Genomic DNA, 16845 nt, shown 5'->3' on the forward strand with positions numbered 1-16845 from the left:
TGCCTCTCGCCCGAAGACAGCTGGGATAGGCTCCAGCACCCCCTGTGACCCTCGTGAGGATAAGTGGTAGAAAATGAATGAATGTTTTTTAACATTATTAGAGCAGGGCTACACGGCGGATGAGTGGTTACCACTCAAGCCTCACAGCTAGGAGACCCGAGTTCAATTCCACCCTCAGCCATCTCTGTGTGGAGTTTGCATGTTCTCCCTGTGAATGCGTGGGTTTTCTCCGTGTACTCCGGTTTTCCTCCCACATTCCAAAAACATGCTAGGTTAATTGGTGACTCCAAATTGTCCATAGGTATGAATGTGAGTGTGAATGGTTGTTTGTCTATATGTGCCCTGTGATTGGCTGGCCACCAGTCCAGGGTGTACCTGGACCTGCAAAGACAGCCGGGATAGGCTCCAGTACACCCTTGTGAGGATAAACGGTAGAAAATGAATGAATAAACAAAATTGACAACAGGAGTGACTACTAAGATACAGTGATTGTGGAAGGTCAGGCATGGTGGCAAAGTCTAGGGCTGCATGAGTGCTCTCAGCACTGGGTGGGGGGGGGGGGGGGGGTTGCTACGGTCCATTGAGGGAATCATAAATTGTACTGACTTGACACTGTGAAGCATAAATTGACGCTTTGAACCACACTAGTCAACATGAAAATAATATTGACAGGTTGTGGCATTTACACAAGCTGCACACTGACTACTCTAGAGTGTAAATATTTTCTCCCACCCACCATCACAGTGCGATGACACTTGTTTTGACAACTGCTCGGTGATCCAGATTCAAATAACCAACGGCTCGTCACGATGATGGTGGTGATGAAGGCTGCAAACATCAATTCAGATCCATAAAAATCACATGGCGTGTTTTTCTCCATAAAATGTCTCAGCTGGCCGTCCATACAATGTACCTTCTTTATCGGTCGGCACGTTGGTGGTCTTCTTGTTGCTCAACAACTTTTCCCTGACAACCCGCTGGTGTTTCCTCGAGCCTGGAGCTTGTGCCAGTGAGCCCCCCCTCCCACACCAAACGACCCAACCCGAGCAGAACAGAGGGCCCTTGAGGAACCGTGGTCCTTGATTTGCATGAAGGAGCTCTGACCTCAGTGGCATCCGGAAATAGACTTCATGAGATTCTCTGCGTCTCACCTGAAGAAGTTATCAGGAAGAATAGATAAGTAGTAAAAAATAGCAGTAAACACTGTCCTTGTATTACATGAGCAAGCACTTGCGTATAGGTGAGGGAATAGCAGTCTCCAAGAATAGAAAGAAAACATCAAACAGTGTGGGGCTCGACAGACTGAAGTAAAAGAGACGGGTGTGTAGGATATACTACAACAACAAGCACCCACAAGCGTCAGTTGACTCGGAAATTCTGAGTTTTCACAACATTATGCATGAAAAAATGGACATACCACCTCTGATGCAATCGTAGCCCATCCCGTGTCACACCCACTTCCATTTTCTATACTGCTTGTATATTCATTCCTTTCATTTCCTTTCATTTCTGGGTACACCCCAGACTGGTCGCCAGCCAATCACAGGGCACATACTATAGACAAACAACCATTCACACTCACATTCATACCTATGGACAATTTGGAGTTGCCAATTAACCTAGCATGTTTTTGGAATGTGGGAGGAAACCGGAGTAAAACCGGAGAAAACCCACGCATGCACGGGGAGAACATGCAAACTCCACACAGAGATGGCCGAGGGTGGAATTGAACTCAGGTCTCCTAGCTGTGAGGCCTGTGTGCTAACCACTTGATTTCTGGGCAGCCCCCATAATGCATTTTGTTCAATTTAAAAAAATAAAATAAATTTAATTGGAAGAGAGCATAGAATGCATAGAAAATGGTGCTGTAATGCTGCTTCTGTCCACCAAAGGGAACCTGAGGACCTGGAGCACAAAACAAAAAGAGGGAAGCTGACGTCATTGCAGCACCCCAATGAATGTGTTAAGAATGTGTTGAGAAAACCCACTCATGCAAGGGTAGAACATGCAAACTCCACACAGAGATGGCCGAGGGTGGAATTGAACTCAGGTCTCCTCGCTGTGAGGCCTGTGTGCTAACCACTTGATTTCTGTGCAGCCCCCATAATGCATTTTGTTCAATTTAAAAAAAATAAAATACATTTTATTGGAAGAGAGCATAGAATGCATAGAAAATGGTGCTGTAATGCTGCTTCTCTCCACCAAAGGGAACCTGAGGACCTGGAGACCAAAACAAAAAGAGGGAAGCTGACGTCATTGCAGCACCCCCATGAATGTGTTAAGAATGTGTTGAGAAAACCCACTCATGCAAGGGTAGAACATGCAAACTCCACACAGAGATGGCCGAGGGTGGAATTGAACTCAGGTCTCCTAGCTGTGAGGCCTGTGTGCTAACCACTTGATTTCTGGGCAGCCCCCATAATGCATTTTGTTCAATTTAAAAAAAATAAAATAAATTTAATTGGAAGAGAGCATAGAATGCATAGAAAATGGTGCTGTAATGCTGCTTCTGTCCACCAAAGGGAACCTGAGGACCTGAAGCCCAAAACAAAAAGAGGGAAGCTGACGTCATTGCAGCACCCAATGAATGTGTTAAGAATGTGTTGAGAAAACCCACGCATGCACGGGGAGAACATGCAAACTCCACACAGAGATGGCCGAGAATGGAATTGAATCCTGGTCTCCTAGCTGCCAGGTCTGCGCGCTAACCACTCAACCACCGTGGAGGTCTGCTTGTTTATATTATGTAAAAAAATATAATATGGGACCTTTAAGGTATAACGATTATACTGTATGTCAAAATTGTTACGTGCAAGCGATATAGCGATGTCTATTTGCAGCAACATTTTCCAAGATGTGAAAAATATAAATGCTGTTTCACACAAGTGTATCAGAAAGGAAGCAGACTGACAAGCGATATGGTCTGGAGAAAGAGGGGGGGGGGTACAAAATCTTCAGGACGATCTGTCACTCTTTATTCCACCGCAGAGTGACGTAAACACCTCCCACATGCAAGCCAACAGATAAGTTGCCTTTTCATCCCGTGCAACTGGAAGAACACTGTGTTGGTGAGGAGGAAGGCGCTAGGCATAGTGCCAGAAACATGCAACACACACACACACACTCATTGACTCACACACATGGCGCCCTGGTGGCTAAGGTCAGTGCTTTCTCAAGGCAAAATAAGGGAGTGTGGAAAGGCTTGGGAAAGTGCCGGAAGAATGTGCATTTTGTGCGAACACGTAAAGCACAACCTAAAGACAATAACTCAGGGCACAGTTTAAGTCCACAACAGGGGGGGCGGGGTACCCTGGGAGTGTGTACAGTGGGCACAGTGATTCCAAATTAAGCTGTTCAGGCCTAATTCACACATCCTACTACACTGCACTCATGAATACGCTGGTCTTTGGGGCATATAATTACTCTGCAAAGCTACTGTGCCACATGAAGGCTACAAAAAAGGGGCCCGTTGGGAATGGGGGGGGGGGCAAGTGGACATTCGCTAATTGGTGGACCACCGTGTTAAATGTCATTAAGAGTCTGACTTAAAATAAATAAATACATAAATAAAATAGGCGGACGAGTGGTTAGCGCGCAGACCCCACAGCTAGGAGACCCGAGTTCAATCCCACTCTCGGCCATCTCTGTGTGGAGTTTGCATGTTCTCCCCGTGCATGCATGGGGTTCCTCCCACATTCCAAAAACATGCTAGGTTAATTGGCGACTCCAAATTGTCCATAGGTATAAATGTGAGTGTGAATGGTTGTCTATATGTGCCCTGTGATTGGCTAGCCACCAGTGTGCCCTACCTCTCACCCGAAGACAGCTGGGATAGGCTCCAGCACCCCCCGCAACCCAAGTGAGGAAAAGCGGTAGAAAATGAATGAATAAAAAAAAACTTAAACTATATTAGGAAAGTAGGAAGTGAACAAATGTAACAGTTACTGATTGTAAAAGTACCAGATGGAGGGTCAGGATTTAATAAGCTTTGCTTCTTCCTACTCCTTTTGGACATGTGGAACTGTGAACGAATTATGTGATGCGTTCAATTGTAATCTGATGCATGTTTAAATGAAATAAAACCATTACCATTACTTATGTATAGTAGGTGTAAAACAGTGTAAACCATTGTTTTAACTCCTGCCAACAAAAGTGACTGGATGTCTATGTTACACTGCAAACTGAGCTCAGTTCGCCATTTTTTTGTCCCCCCAGACGTGTGTGAAATTTGGTGTTATTGCTCTCACACTTATCACTGGAAGTTCAACACGGCACTTCATGGAAAAGAACTCTCCAGGTATGCTCTAAATACAGACATTCTCGGGTATAAGACAGCCAACACCTTGAAAGTGAGCACAGCCGAAAGACCATACAGTTCCACCCGGAGCGGGCCTGGTCATGGTCCATCATAGAGGTCGCGTGCACATGCTCAGTGGTGCCAGCATTGCTGCAGAGGTTGAAGTGGTTAAAGCCTACTAGTGCTCGGACCTTTTGCCACACTCATCAAATGGGTATACATGAGGACAAGTGTCTCTTCCTTAGTCAGACATGGTGGTCAACGTGTCACATTATGGCCAAACATAAACGTTAACAACTCACCAAAAAGGAGGTGATGTTTAATGTGTTGGACCTCAACCCGAAGGTGTCCATGATGTCATCATGGAAGGCCTAAAAGAGGATTCCAGAACAGCACCATGCCCAAGAGTTGGGGCAAAATAGAAAGTAAAGGTATCCACACTAAATATTGACACTTGAGGCACAATTTGGACACGTTTGTAAAGATCTTGAGACATAAAATATTTGCACAAATTAGGTGTGTGTGACATCACTTTAGCTCCAAATATGAGCCTGGGATGGCAAATGTTGGTCTCAGCTGCTCATACACCCACCTCCACTGGGCGAGTGAAGTTCCCATTGCCTCAAATTGGTCCGAAGGCGCCATCTGCTGATCTTAAGAATACTCGATTAGGAGGAGCAAAAAAAAAAAAAAACTGTGATGAAGCAGCAAATCTTTTCTGAGAACGTTTTAATTGTAAAATGAACAGCTCCAGGTACAATGTCTGACAGGCCAGACACTGGGTGCAATGCTTTAGAACAAAAAAACTCAACGCTAAAAAACAAAACAAAACATAAGAGCAGCAATGCAGGAATTGTAGAGAATTTGAAACTACACCATGTAATCCCAGAACATAACCAGTAAATATATACAGTCATGGAAAAAATGATTAGAGCACCCAGTTTCTTGTTTATTTGAATGCCTGGTACAACTAAATGTATCTTTATATGGACAAATATTAACGTTTTTCAGCAGTGCAATGCTATCGCTACTGATGTAAGAACTTAAGTGATTTTGATTATCAAGAAAACCTTGAACGCTGCTAGCTCAAACCATTATGAGCTATTCTTGTTATTATATCTGTCCAAACAAATGTCCCTTTAGTTGTAGCGGGCATTAAAATGGATCAAGAAACAGAAGAAACAAAGATGGTCAAATTTTTTTTGTGACTGTATATATCTTTAAAAAAAATTCTGAGTTTCGGACCTGTGTGTGAGTGTGTCAAAGAGGCCGGTCTCATCCTGCCTGTTATTTCTTGGCAAACGAGATCTTCATAGCGTTGCTTTGGGTGATCTTAAAGCCTTGCAGTGATTCTCGTGCGGCGCCCGCCTGCACTTCATTGTCAAACTCCACAAAGGCGATGTCGTGGCGACCGGGGACCAGACGCACTTCTTTGAATCCTGGAAATCTGGGAAACAAGACAGACATGTGTTTATAAAAGATGGATACAGACCAAAAAATATATATATGTGGAGGGCTTTTTTTACTGACTGGTTGAAGAGCATGGACAGCATGAGTTCGTTGGTCTCCTCGGGCAAGTTGGTGAGGAAGAGGATGTGATTGGGAGGATTTTCCGAAACCTGGAAGCACAAACGTATAGTTAACAACTAGAAACAGGATGGGCATGACCTGAGGAGAATATGGCTAATAATTTAAGGCAGGGGTGGGCAAACTACGGCATCCGGCCCGCCAAGTGTATGAATACGGCCCGTCTGTTCTTTCCAAAGTATTTAATTTAAACTTAACATAGAACCAGGAATCATGGCTTGAGCCAACCTTTTGATGGTTTAAGTTTTTTTTTTTCTATCAATTTAGTTATTTGATGTGGTCTGCCGTTTACAAAGTGCTCCTGGAAAAAAGGGACACAACACACACACACCTTTACAGATACAATACTTCCAGGTGGACTGTTACATGTAAAATATATAGTCCCATAAATTTTGTTAAAGCAATGCGGCCCACGAGTCAAAACATTTGCCCACCTGTGACTTAAGGGATCAGTCACAAAATTTAAATCAGTTCTTCCATATCCCATTTCGGAAAAATTCATCCAAATCTATACAGAACTTTACCTTATTTTGAACACAAACGCCAGCAAAAACACAATAATTCACAAATGAAATGGACAGAGTTTAATCTGCTTTCTGTCCGATATGAAAAACTAACCAACTCTGGTCTGTATGCATTACTGATCATTTATGGTCAATAATTATCGTCATCAAGGAGTCAGTTTTACTAAATTTCCTTGGAGAATTGATTTTTGAACTCCTGTTTCCTGGTGTCATTTTGCACAAATCAATCCTGCACACCAGTAATGCTATAGCATAAAAGAAGAGGAAAAATATGCTCTTAATGACGATACCTGCTGCGCCATCTGGCCGGACATCATCTGACCAGAACCCATTGCGCCTGGAGGCATCCCGGGAGGTGGCATCATGCCCGGCGGGGGCATGTAGGCTTGCTGTCCAGGCATATGCATCATGCGGGCCTGGTTCATTGCAGGCATTCCCTAAGAATTCAATAATTATTGTTCATAATATGTGTACTTGTGCGATAACCTCTGGGACTCAACACCGATTCAAAATATCAAACGCGTTTCGCTTACAGCCATGCCTCCAGAGGAAGCAGACTTCTTGTTGCCACTTGACTCCGGTTTCACAGGCTTCTTCTTTTCCTTTTTGCGATCACGCTCCACGTAAGTCCCTTTCATTTTGGCAATGATGTCGGAATCCTGATTGGCATACTGGATACGCTGTAGGGAAAGTTCAAGGATTGAGAACATATTCATAAACGATGCAGGCTGTGTGAAATCAAGTGAGTGACATACCATCGGTTTATCATAAAATGGGAATCCATGCAGGGACCTGAGGGCGTGGGAGGCACTGTTAACCTCTTTAAAGATGACAAAAGCCTGGCCTTTCATTTTTAAGGTACGTGCCACCAAGATATCCAAAATCTGTCCAAACTGTGAGAAGATGGCATACAACGATTTCTTCAACTCTGTAAAAAAACGAAAAAAATAATTACTCCATGTATACATTTAACCTTACAATCACGTGACTTCGGTAATCAAGGAGGCACACAATTGTCCATTGTATAGAATATCAATTGAGAACATACCAAATGTTGCAGAAAAAAACACAATTTCAACAACTCTTTAAAATAAATGAAACGTATATCCAAGTCTCCGTAACCAGGAAAGTATACTACCAGACTACCATTACGATTAGCATTAAGTTACGAGCAATGTGCGCTGAAATACAAATAAAGCGGAACTCACCATCTTTCTTGATTTTTTCGTTCAAGTTGTTGATGTAAATTGTGTGATTGGGTCGAGCCTCCGTCGTAGCCATCTAAACTTGTTCAAAATGAGACACGTAAACGGACACAAAGAGAGAAAATACACATTTAACCGTTTGGGTGAAGAGCTAAACTACTAGCAATAGCAACCGCCATTCATTTTGAACGGCGTGCACTTACGCTAGCCAAACTGCTAACTAAAACCAAGTTCTATCGTCTTGCAATCGCATAGTTTTTCAATTGCTCTGAATGAATTTAATAATTTAAAAGAAAAACTTACAGTGTTCCCATACACGCTTCCTAAAGAACGTATTCGTTTATACACAAAATGAGAATTACTATAAAGACTAACAAGAACGTACCTCCTTCTTCTTCGCCTATCCTTTTTCTGCTTCGTCCTCTTCTTCTTCTTCTTTATTGGCGGTTGGCAAGCAATTTACGTTACTGCCACCTTCTGGTAAAGAGCGTGCCTCAATATGTTAAAATATTAATAATAATAGTAATAATAATTAAAAAAACGAAATAATTTTTATAAGAACTTACATATTTTCCTAAACCCGACATGTTTTGAATGTGACTGCAGATTACCCTCAACTACCATGCTAATATGCTCTTTTCCAGCTTCATCTTCGGTTTTTCTTTCATCATTTACTACAATGAATTAACACATGCTGTTTTCTGTTTCATTGCAATAGACACACAAACCTGTTTCCTCGTCTGTTTTAGCGAACTATTTAGATATCAAGTCATATCTTCTTTCCCCTTCTTACTAGTAACAATAATTCACACCTTCTTTATTGACTTAACTAATTCAAATATTACATCATCATGTCTTGATTCCGAAAATACACGTTTTAAACCTGGTTAACGCACACACGACAGCTTTCTCTGATCATCACTAATTATTTTATTTATTTTACCTTTTGAGTTGTGTACATACCTGACATGCAAGAGATGAATCCCGCGCTTGTCTCGCGATAATAGCCAAAGAAAACGCTGGGCTTCTTCTTCTTCAATTTAGAAAGGCACTCCCGCGACCACCACACCTATCGTCCAGGTTGTGTATTACTTTAAAACAATAGTCATGCATCCCCACAATTCTTTCTTCACGTTCAAATTTCACACTTTTAAGATGAACACGTTCATAAATACGATATAGTCCATAAATACAGACATAATTTAACAAAAAGCACACATTTCCTCCGTACCAACGAGGGCGACAAAATGGCGGTTGGTGATCGACTCAACAAAAAACACACACGAAGAAGACGCTTCCATATATGGTCATAAACAATGAGCGCTAAGCTAGTCTAAAAATGGGTACACATTCTCACCACAACTTTTACTTAACAAGCACATTAATGTAGTTTGCTATAATATTAGCAAGCGTGAACGTGTAGCTAACTGTAGCATTCGCTCCAGAAAACGAAGAGGACGACTACTGATAGGTTTTGTATATTTGTGATGCAAGGATCTGTTTCAGATCCTCTATTTCAGTCCAAAGTCATAATCTCTGGGAAGAATGTCTGGGTGTTCCGTGCCCCCGCTTCCACCTCGTCCGCCTCCTCCACCTGAACCTCCATGCTCAACAGAGAACAGTGAGAAGAAGAAAAGGAAGCTGTATCAGATCATAGGACTCAGCAGAAGTGCCATTGAGGGCGATTACACAGAGCCCATTATGCTTATTCAACAAAGAGAAAGCAGGTAATTGCATGATTACAATGAAATATTATAATTTGCACCATGTACCTGAGATGTGTCACCTGTATTTACAGTAGTAGTGGTATTTCTTTTTTTAAATAATAGTATCATTTTTATTTAATACAGCTTAGTCAATTTGTACAGTTGGTTCACGTCTATCATGCAGTGTGAATGGTTATTTATCTCTATGTGCCCTGTGATTGGCTGGCGACCAATTTAGGGTGTACCCCAGCTCGTGAGGATAAGCAGCGTAGAAAATAAATGGATTTTCTATTTATTAATATTATGAAATCAATATCAACTTAGTGCCCTGTTTATGAAAATGCAATGTATTTTTATACATTATATTATTATGGCATTCTTTAATCAATCCCAATTCAGTGTATTGTTAATTCTTTTTAATATTATATTATTATTATCAGTTACATTCATATTTGAATATGATTAGAATTTAATTTTTGTCCAGTTATTTTCAAACACTAACGTCACTTAAAAAAAAATCCCTATATGTTTCACTATTTATAGATATCACACAGAGACATTTTTTGAAAGAGCAGAAATTCTCACACTGTGGTACGGGGCGCCCTCTAGTGGCGCTGTACAGTATAGCGGTGGTGTAGTGGATTTTTTTAATACACTAGAGACATCTTATACAGTGTATATATACATGAAATAATTGTACAAATAGAAATTAACTAACCAATTATTAGAATTGAATTCAAATTTTTATTTTAAATTGTATCAGTTGCTGAATTATTATTATTATTATTATAAGATCTATAATTTAATTGTGTTTCAGTTTCAGTAAGGATCTACAGTGGATACTAATGAACACATATGTGCCTTCCCTGGTCCAAGATGGTCCACAGTAAGTTTTGAATCCAAGTGTAGTCATGCTCCACCTTTGACTAACCAGTTATTGATGTATTTCTGTACTGACATCATTATTAGACATATTTGCTATGGTGTGACTGTACGCTCAGTACTATACACTATGTGTTTTGTTTATCTTTAAGGTGCGGTTTGGTGGCTTTGTGGATGGCCGCTCACCTCCTCCAGCACACTGTTGTTGACATGGACGCTGTTGTTCAGACTGCACGAAGGCGAGGCTTCACAGCACAGGGGGAAATGTTCTCAGGTTTAAAAAAAAAAAAAAAAAAAGAAACAAAAGGGAAATGTTTAGTATGTAACAAGAAGGTAATCTTACTTCATCAGCCTTCAACATGGCGCTACTGGCCGAGGAGGTTTGTGGATGTAAAGCAGAACTGCTGTCAGGTGGATTGAGTGGCAACGCGTCGAGGATTATAGGGCACTTGTGGGCCAGACAACCGCTTCTCATCCCGTATCCTTGACCTACACATTCAAGAAAACGAGTCATTTTTTGTGTTTCGTGTACGTAAAAATTGAAGGTATTGAAGTCAATGAAAAGTTCCAATCCGATGGATATGTAAATAATTCATGAAGAGCAGGTGATTTTTTTTTGTGGGAACATAAAACCTAGCAGAACGTCCAGTGGCGTGTAGAGATGGGATTTTTGGCTCTTTTAGGGGAGCCGGATCTTGGTGAGCCGTTCCTTTCAAAGAGACGTTCAAAAAACTGTTTCATTTGGCTCATTTTTATATTTATTAAGTTTTAAGAAGGGCTGCACGGTGGCAAGTGGTTAGCGCACAGACCTCTCAGCTAGGAGACACAGGTTCAAATCCACCCTCCCTCTGTGTGGAGTTTGCATGTTCTCCCGGTTTTCTCCGGTTTCCTCCCACATTCCAAAAACATGCTAGGTTAATTGGCGACTCCAAATTGTCCATAGGTATGAATGTGAGTGTGAATGGTTGTTTGTCTATATGTGCCCTGTGATTGGCTGGCCACCACTCCAGGGTGTACCCCGCCTTTCGCCCAAAGACAGCTGGGATAGGCTCCAGCACCCCCGCGACCCTCGTAAGGAAAAGTGGTAGAAAATGAATGAATGAATGAAAGTTTTTAAGAAGGGCTGCACGGCGGGCGAGTGGTTAGCGCGCAGACCTCAGAGCTAGGAGACACAGGTTCAAATCCACCCTCCCTCTGTGTTTCTCCGGTTTCTTCCCACATTCCAAAAACATGCTAGGTTAATTGGTGACTCCAATTTGTCCATAGGTATGAATGTGAGTGTGAATGGTTGTTTGTCTATATGTGCCCTGTGATTGGCTGGCCACCAGTCCAGGGTGTACCCCGCCTCTTGCCCGAAGACAGCTGGGATAGGCTCCAGCACCCCCGCGACCCTCGTGAGGAAAAAGCGATAGAAAATGAATGAAAAATTAAGTTTTAAGAAGGGCTGCACTGAGGTCAAGTGGTTAGCGCGCAGACCTCACAGCTAGGAGACACAGGTTCAAATCCACCCTCCCTCTGTGTGGAGTTTGCATGTTCTCCCGGTTTTCTCAGGGTTTTCTCCGGTTTCCTCCCACATTCCAAAAACATGGAAAAACTACTCCAAATTGTCTATAGGTATGAATGTGAGTGTGAATGGTTGTTTGTCTATATGTGCCCTGTGATTGGCTGGCAACCAGTCCAGGGTGTACCCCGCCTCTCGCCAGAAGACAGCTGGGATAGGCTCCAGCTGAGGATAAGCGGTAGAAAATGAATGAATGAGTGAAGTTTTAAGAAGCCAGACGGTTCCTAGCTGCGACTCGGTTCCCGTCGTTCATGTTAATGAGCCGTTCAAAAGAACCGGTTCGTTCGTTAACGTCACAACACCAGTGAAGTGAGAGAGTGTCTCGGTGTCTTCTTCCGAGAAAAGCTGGTGATCGCGTCTGATTAATTCAATTATTTCTCGGGTTGTTAGCTAAGCCTTCTGGCTGTCACGCACATACGAGCAAAGTGTTGTCCACTGTCTGCTTTGGTTGGAAATGGTGGACAATGTGCCCAAGAAACTCACCATACTTCGTCACTTGTTTGTTCTTCAAATGCCGTTTTTTAACGTGCTACTCACGCAAGGTAGTTTTCGTGGCCGATGTGAAGTTTTAGCATGCCTGCACGCTGGAAAGGGAAGTGGGAGGAGGACGTTACACAAGACGTTAGTTAGGGCAAGGCACTTCATGCACGCTGACTGGAATAGCACCAGCCTCAAGTGATCAACTTGGAAACGGAAGACACTGATCGGTGACAGATCCCTAGTAATAACACATTCAACTCTTTTAATAATAATAATGTAATAAAATAACAAGTACAAAAGCACCCCAAGAGCACAGCCAAGCGCCATATTTCCCAACATTTTGTGCTTTGCACCAGAAATATTAGACCTAAATGTATTTTATCTACATATCCAAGATGAATTGCCCATGAAAACATAACATGGAAGGGTTAGCATGCTAACACCTATCAAAAAAAGCACTAAGTGCTTACCTTAGAATATGCTAAAAATGTAAGTATAATTATGTTAGTACGCTAACATGAATATGCTGACACCGACCATGAGTTCATGAGTGTGTTAGTTCTTTCACGAAAGCTAGTTTTTCATGAAAATCGCTAAAAAAAAAATTATGTTAGCATGCTAGCAATGCTAACATGCGGATGTACCTGTGCTAACATCTAACATAATGGTGTCTACCGATGAAAATACTAAACATGCTACCGTGCTAATGTTAGCATGCTAACATGTGTTCAGACCATTTTTTGATATTATTACATCGCTCAACGTTAAAAAAACAGTTAAAAGATAGTTTAAAGACTACAAATATGACCTAGGGGTTAAACCTAAAGACCAAACCACGGAAACAATAATACATGTAAATGCTAACACGGGTTAAATGTCTCGAACAAGTGTTCAGACCATTTTTTTATATTATTATGATATCGCTCAACGTTAAAAAATAGTTAAAAATTAGTTTAAAAATTCCTGGATCCAGACGGTGATCCCGACAATTCTGGCAAAAACAAAAACATTTACAAAAATACAAAACATTTTTTACTGTATAGAGTTTTAAAAACTACAAATATGACCTTGGGGTTAAACCTACGCTAATGTTAGCATGCTAACATGTAGCATTGTAGTGATGTTTATATATGTGTCTACCCATGAAAATAGCAAAAAAATGCTAACATTAGCATGCTAACACGGGTTAAATGTCTCGAACAAGTGCTCAGACAATTTTTTTTATATATTATGATATCGCTCAACGTTAAAAAATAGTTTAAAAAATAGTTTAAAAAATAGTTTAAAAAATAGTTAAAAAATTCCTGGATCCAAGACGGTGATCCCGACAATTCTGGCAAAAACAAAAACATTTACAAAAATACAAAACATTTTTTATTGTATAGAGTTTTAAAAACTACAAATATGACCTAGGGGTTAAACCTAAAGACCAAACCACGGAATAAACAATAATACATGTATATGCTAACACGGGTTAAATGTCTCGAACAAGTGTTCAGACCATTTTTTTATATTATTATGATATCGCTCAACGTTAAAAAACAGTTAAAAAATAGTTTACAAATTCCTGGATCCAAGACGGTGATCCCGACAATTCTTGCAAAAACAAAAACATTTACAAAAATACAAAACATTTTTGATTGTATAGAGTTTTAAAAACTACAAATATGACCTAGGGGTTAAACCTAAAGACCAAACCACGGAATAAACAATAATACATGTATATGCTAACACGGGTTAAATGTCTCGAACAAGTGTTCAGACCATTTTTTGATATATTATGATATCGCTCAACGTTAAAAAACAGTTAAAAAACAGTTAAAAATAGTTAAAAATAGTTAAAAAATAGTTTAAAAATAGTTAAAAAATAGTTAAAAAATTCCTGGATCCAAGACGGTGATCCCGACAATTCTGGCAAAAACAAAAACATTTACAAAAATACAAAACATTTTTGATTGTATAGAGTTTTAAAAACTACAAATATGACCTAGGGGTTAAACCTAAAGACCAAACCACGGGATAAACAATAATACATGTATATGCTAACACGGGTTAAATGTCTCGAACAAGTGTTCAGACCATTTTTTGATATATTATGATATCGCTCAACGTGAAAAAATTGTTAAAAAATTGTTAAAAAATTGTTTAAAAATTCCTGGATCCAGACGGTGATCCCGACAATTCCGGCAAAAACAAAAACATTTACAAAAATACAAAACATTTTTTATTGTATAGAGTTTTAAAAACTACAAATGTGACCTAGGGGTTAAACCTAAAGACCAAACCCACGGGATAAACAATAATACATGTATATATCATTGTGATTTGTATTGTTGTATTGTTGCTGCACTGCATCATATTGAGAGAAACGGGTCTCATAATAACATGTCATTCTAAGGTGCGGGTCTAGACCGCTACTAAACTAGCAGATAAACTGTTTTCCATGTTGCACTTGTCAAAATACTTTGACATCAGACACCCAGATATGATGAAGACTACAACCACGAGCCATGCTGCCGCACAGGCCACAGGGCACACTGGGCTGTAGTGTCAGGTAAAGTCATGGAGGTCAGAAAACACTTTTGCACTACTTAACACGTCTACCTTATCCAGGTGTTCTCCTGGGGATGCACCAGGGAAGCGGGAGCATACAACACACTCAACCTGACCCCACCTTGCCGTGGATTCACCTGTGTGGAGACTCCTCCTCCTCTTCTTCATCATGTCCCGCTGTCTGCACCTCAAGCCTCAGAGAGGTCTACATCCTGGCCAAGCAGGGTAAAAGTCTTCGCTACCAGATGTGGACTTTGGATAGTGTTGCCGGTAGCAACCAGCAGCTGAAGACCATGGACCCTCAGAGGTCAGCTGATGGGACTACATATGTGGTTCCTGAAGGAGGATTAGAGGTCGGGTTGGCTGGTCAGGCTGTTTTACTGCACGCGAGGACCTAATGTGAAAAATATCATAGGACATTATGAGACATGTTCAAGCCCGTTCAAACAGTAGTCAGTATTTTTACATGTTAACTGAATTAACAAATGGTTCTTCAGCGATATCATAACAATATCAAAAAATGGTCTGAACACTTGTTCGAGACATTTAACTCGTGTTAGCATGCTAATGTTAGCATTTTTTTGCTATTTTCATGATTAGACACATATATAAACATCACTACAATGCTACATGTTAGTATGCTAACATTAGCGTAGGTTTAACCCCTAAGTCATATTTGTAGTTTTTAAAACTCTATACAATCAAAAATGTTTTGTATTTTTGTAAATGTTTTTGTTTTTGCCAGAATTGTCGGGATCACCGTCTGGATCCAGAAATTTTTAAACTATTTTTAAACTATTTTTTAAACTATCATTTAACTGTTTTTTAACGTTGAGCGATCATAATAATATAAAAAAATGGTCTGAACACTTGTTCGAGACATTTAACCCGTGTTAGCATGCTAATGTTAGCATTTTTTTGTGATTTTCATGATTAGACACATATATAAACATCACTATAATGCTACATGTTAGCATGCTAACATTAGCACGGTAGCATGTTTAGTGTTTTCATCGGTAGACACCATTATGTTAGATGTTAGCACAGTAACATCCACATGTTAGCATTGTTAGCATGCTAACATAAACGTACTACATTTTTGTTAGCGATTTTCATGAAAAACTAGCTTTCATGAAAGAACTTACGCACTCATGAACTCATGGTAGGTGTTAGCATATTCATGTTAGCGTACTAACATAATTATACTAACATTTTTAGCATATTCTAAGGTAAGCACTTAGTGCTTTTTTTATAGGTGTTAGCATGCTAACCCGTCCATGTTAAAAAGTGTTTAATCTTGGAAGATTTTTCAAGCTCATGTATATTGTGTGCTATAAATGAGCTGATCTTTATGGTGCTTTTTGAGCTGTAAGTTTATATACTGTATACCAGGGGTCTCAAACACGCGGCCCGCAGGACACTAGTTTGAGGCCCCCGCCTTGATATGAAAGTTTAATGTTAGTGCGGCCCGCGCAAGTTTGATATGGATGCTGTATGGTATCATGTACCCAGAAAAAATTATTACGTTTGATTAATGTTCATGTTAAAGGTTAAATAACTGTTAATAGTTATCCTCCCTATCCGTGTGGAAGTGGTAAGTTTTTGGCTATTTAAGTTTAAAGGAAATAACTTGAAGGCTACCGTTTAGGTCGCTAGCTCTCTAGTTTGCGAGTTAGCATGTGTCTCAAGACCCTGCAGTTGCGCAATATGTTGTAAATAAAGAGTATAAATGTGACTATAGTCGTGTTTTGTCATGTCTACAGGGCTCTAATAATGCTTTGTTAATTATAATCTGAAAAAAATAATTTGTCTACCCACCAACTATATGTGGTTTCTTCAGTTTTTATTATTTGCCATTATTATTATTATATTTATTTATTACTGATTGATTGATTTTCCTTTATTCTTGATTTGTTTATTTATTTTTAATCTTATTTTGTGTAGAAAAATAAAGTAAGATATTTGAGAACAGTGGAATGTTTTATCAGAACTTTTCTTGTAGAAAATCGGAACCAAAGCAAAATTTATTAATTTTTCTGTTTTTAATAAA

The 16845-nt window shown here is 40.2% G+C and overlaps 2 protein-coding genes across 5 annotated transcripts; one reads left to right on the plus strand and one right to left on the minus strand.

Moving 5' to 3' along the window:
- Nucleotides 1-5009: 5009 nt before the first annotated feature.
- snrpa (small nuclear ribonucleoprotein polypeptide A) lies at nucleotides 5010-8052 on the minus strand. 4 transcript variants are annotated; one of them, XM_058079277.2, is made up of 7 exons: nucleotides 7999-8052; nucleotides 7617-7689; nucleotides 7164-7336; nucleotides 6942-7088; nucleotides 6699-6845; nucleotides 5828-5916; nucleotides 5010-5744 (listed from the first exon to the last, which is right to left on the minus strand). In XM_058079277.2, exons 2-7 carry the CDS (start codon nucleotides 7687-7689, stop codon nucleotides 5585-5587), a joined length of 789 nt encoding a protein of 262 aa, XP_057935260.2. In that variant the 5' UTR covers nucleotides 7999-8052; the 3' UTR covers nucleotides 5010-5584. The 4 variants fall into 4 exon arrangements, with proteins under 4 accessions (XP_057935260.2, XP_057935262.2, XP_057935263.2 ...); XM_058079279.2 differs by having other exon boundaries at nucleotides 7917-8005; XM_058079280.2 differs by lacking the exon at nucleotides 7999-8052 and adding an exon at nucleotides 7917-7986 and having other exon boundaries at nucleotides 7617-7694.
- A 626-nt stretch (nucleotides 8053-8678) lies between these two features.
- On the plus strand, nucleotides 8679-15824 carry actmap (actin maturation protease). The gene is made up of 6 exons (XM_078792913.1): nucleotides 8679-9340; nucleotides 10137-10205; nucleotides 10354-10475; nucleotides 10553-10679; nucleotides 14726-14796; nucleotides 14856-15824. The coding sequence occupies exons 1-6, from the start codon at nucleotides 9159-9161 to the stop codon at nucleotides 15191-15193; spliced, it is 909 nt and encodes a 302-aa protein (XP_078649039.1). The 5' UTR covers nucleotides 8679-9158; the 3' UTR covers nucleotides 15194-15824.
- The last annotated feature ends 1021 nt before the right edge of the window (nucleotides 15825-16845 follow it).

This window comes from Doryrhamphus excisus, linkage group LG8 (genome assembly GCF_037039965.1).
Source record: "Doryrhamphus excisus strain RoL-2023G ecotype Guam linkage group LG8, RoL_Dexc_Guam_v1.1, whole genome shotgun sequence".
Lineage (NCBI taxonomy): Eukaryota > Metazoa > Chordata > Actinopteri > Syngnathiformes > Syngnathidae > Doryrhamphus > Doryrhamphus excisus.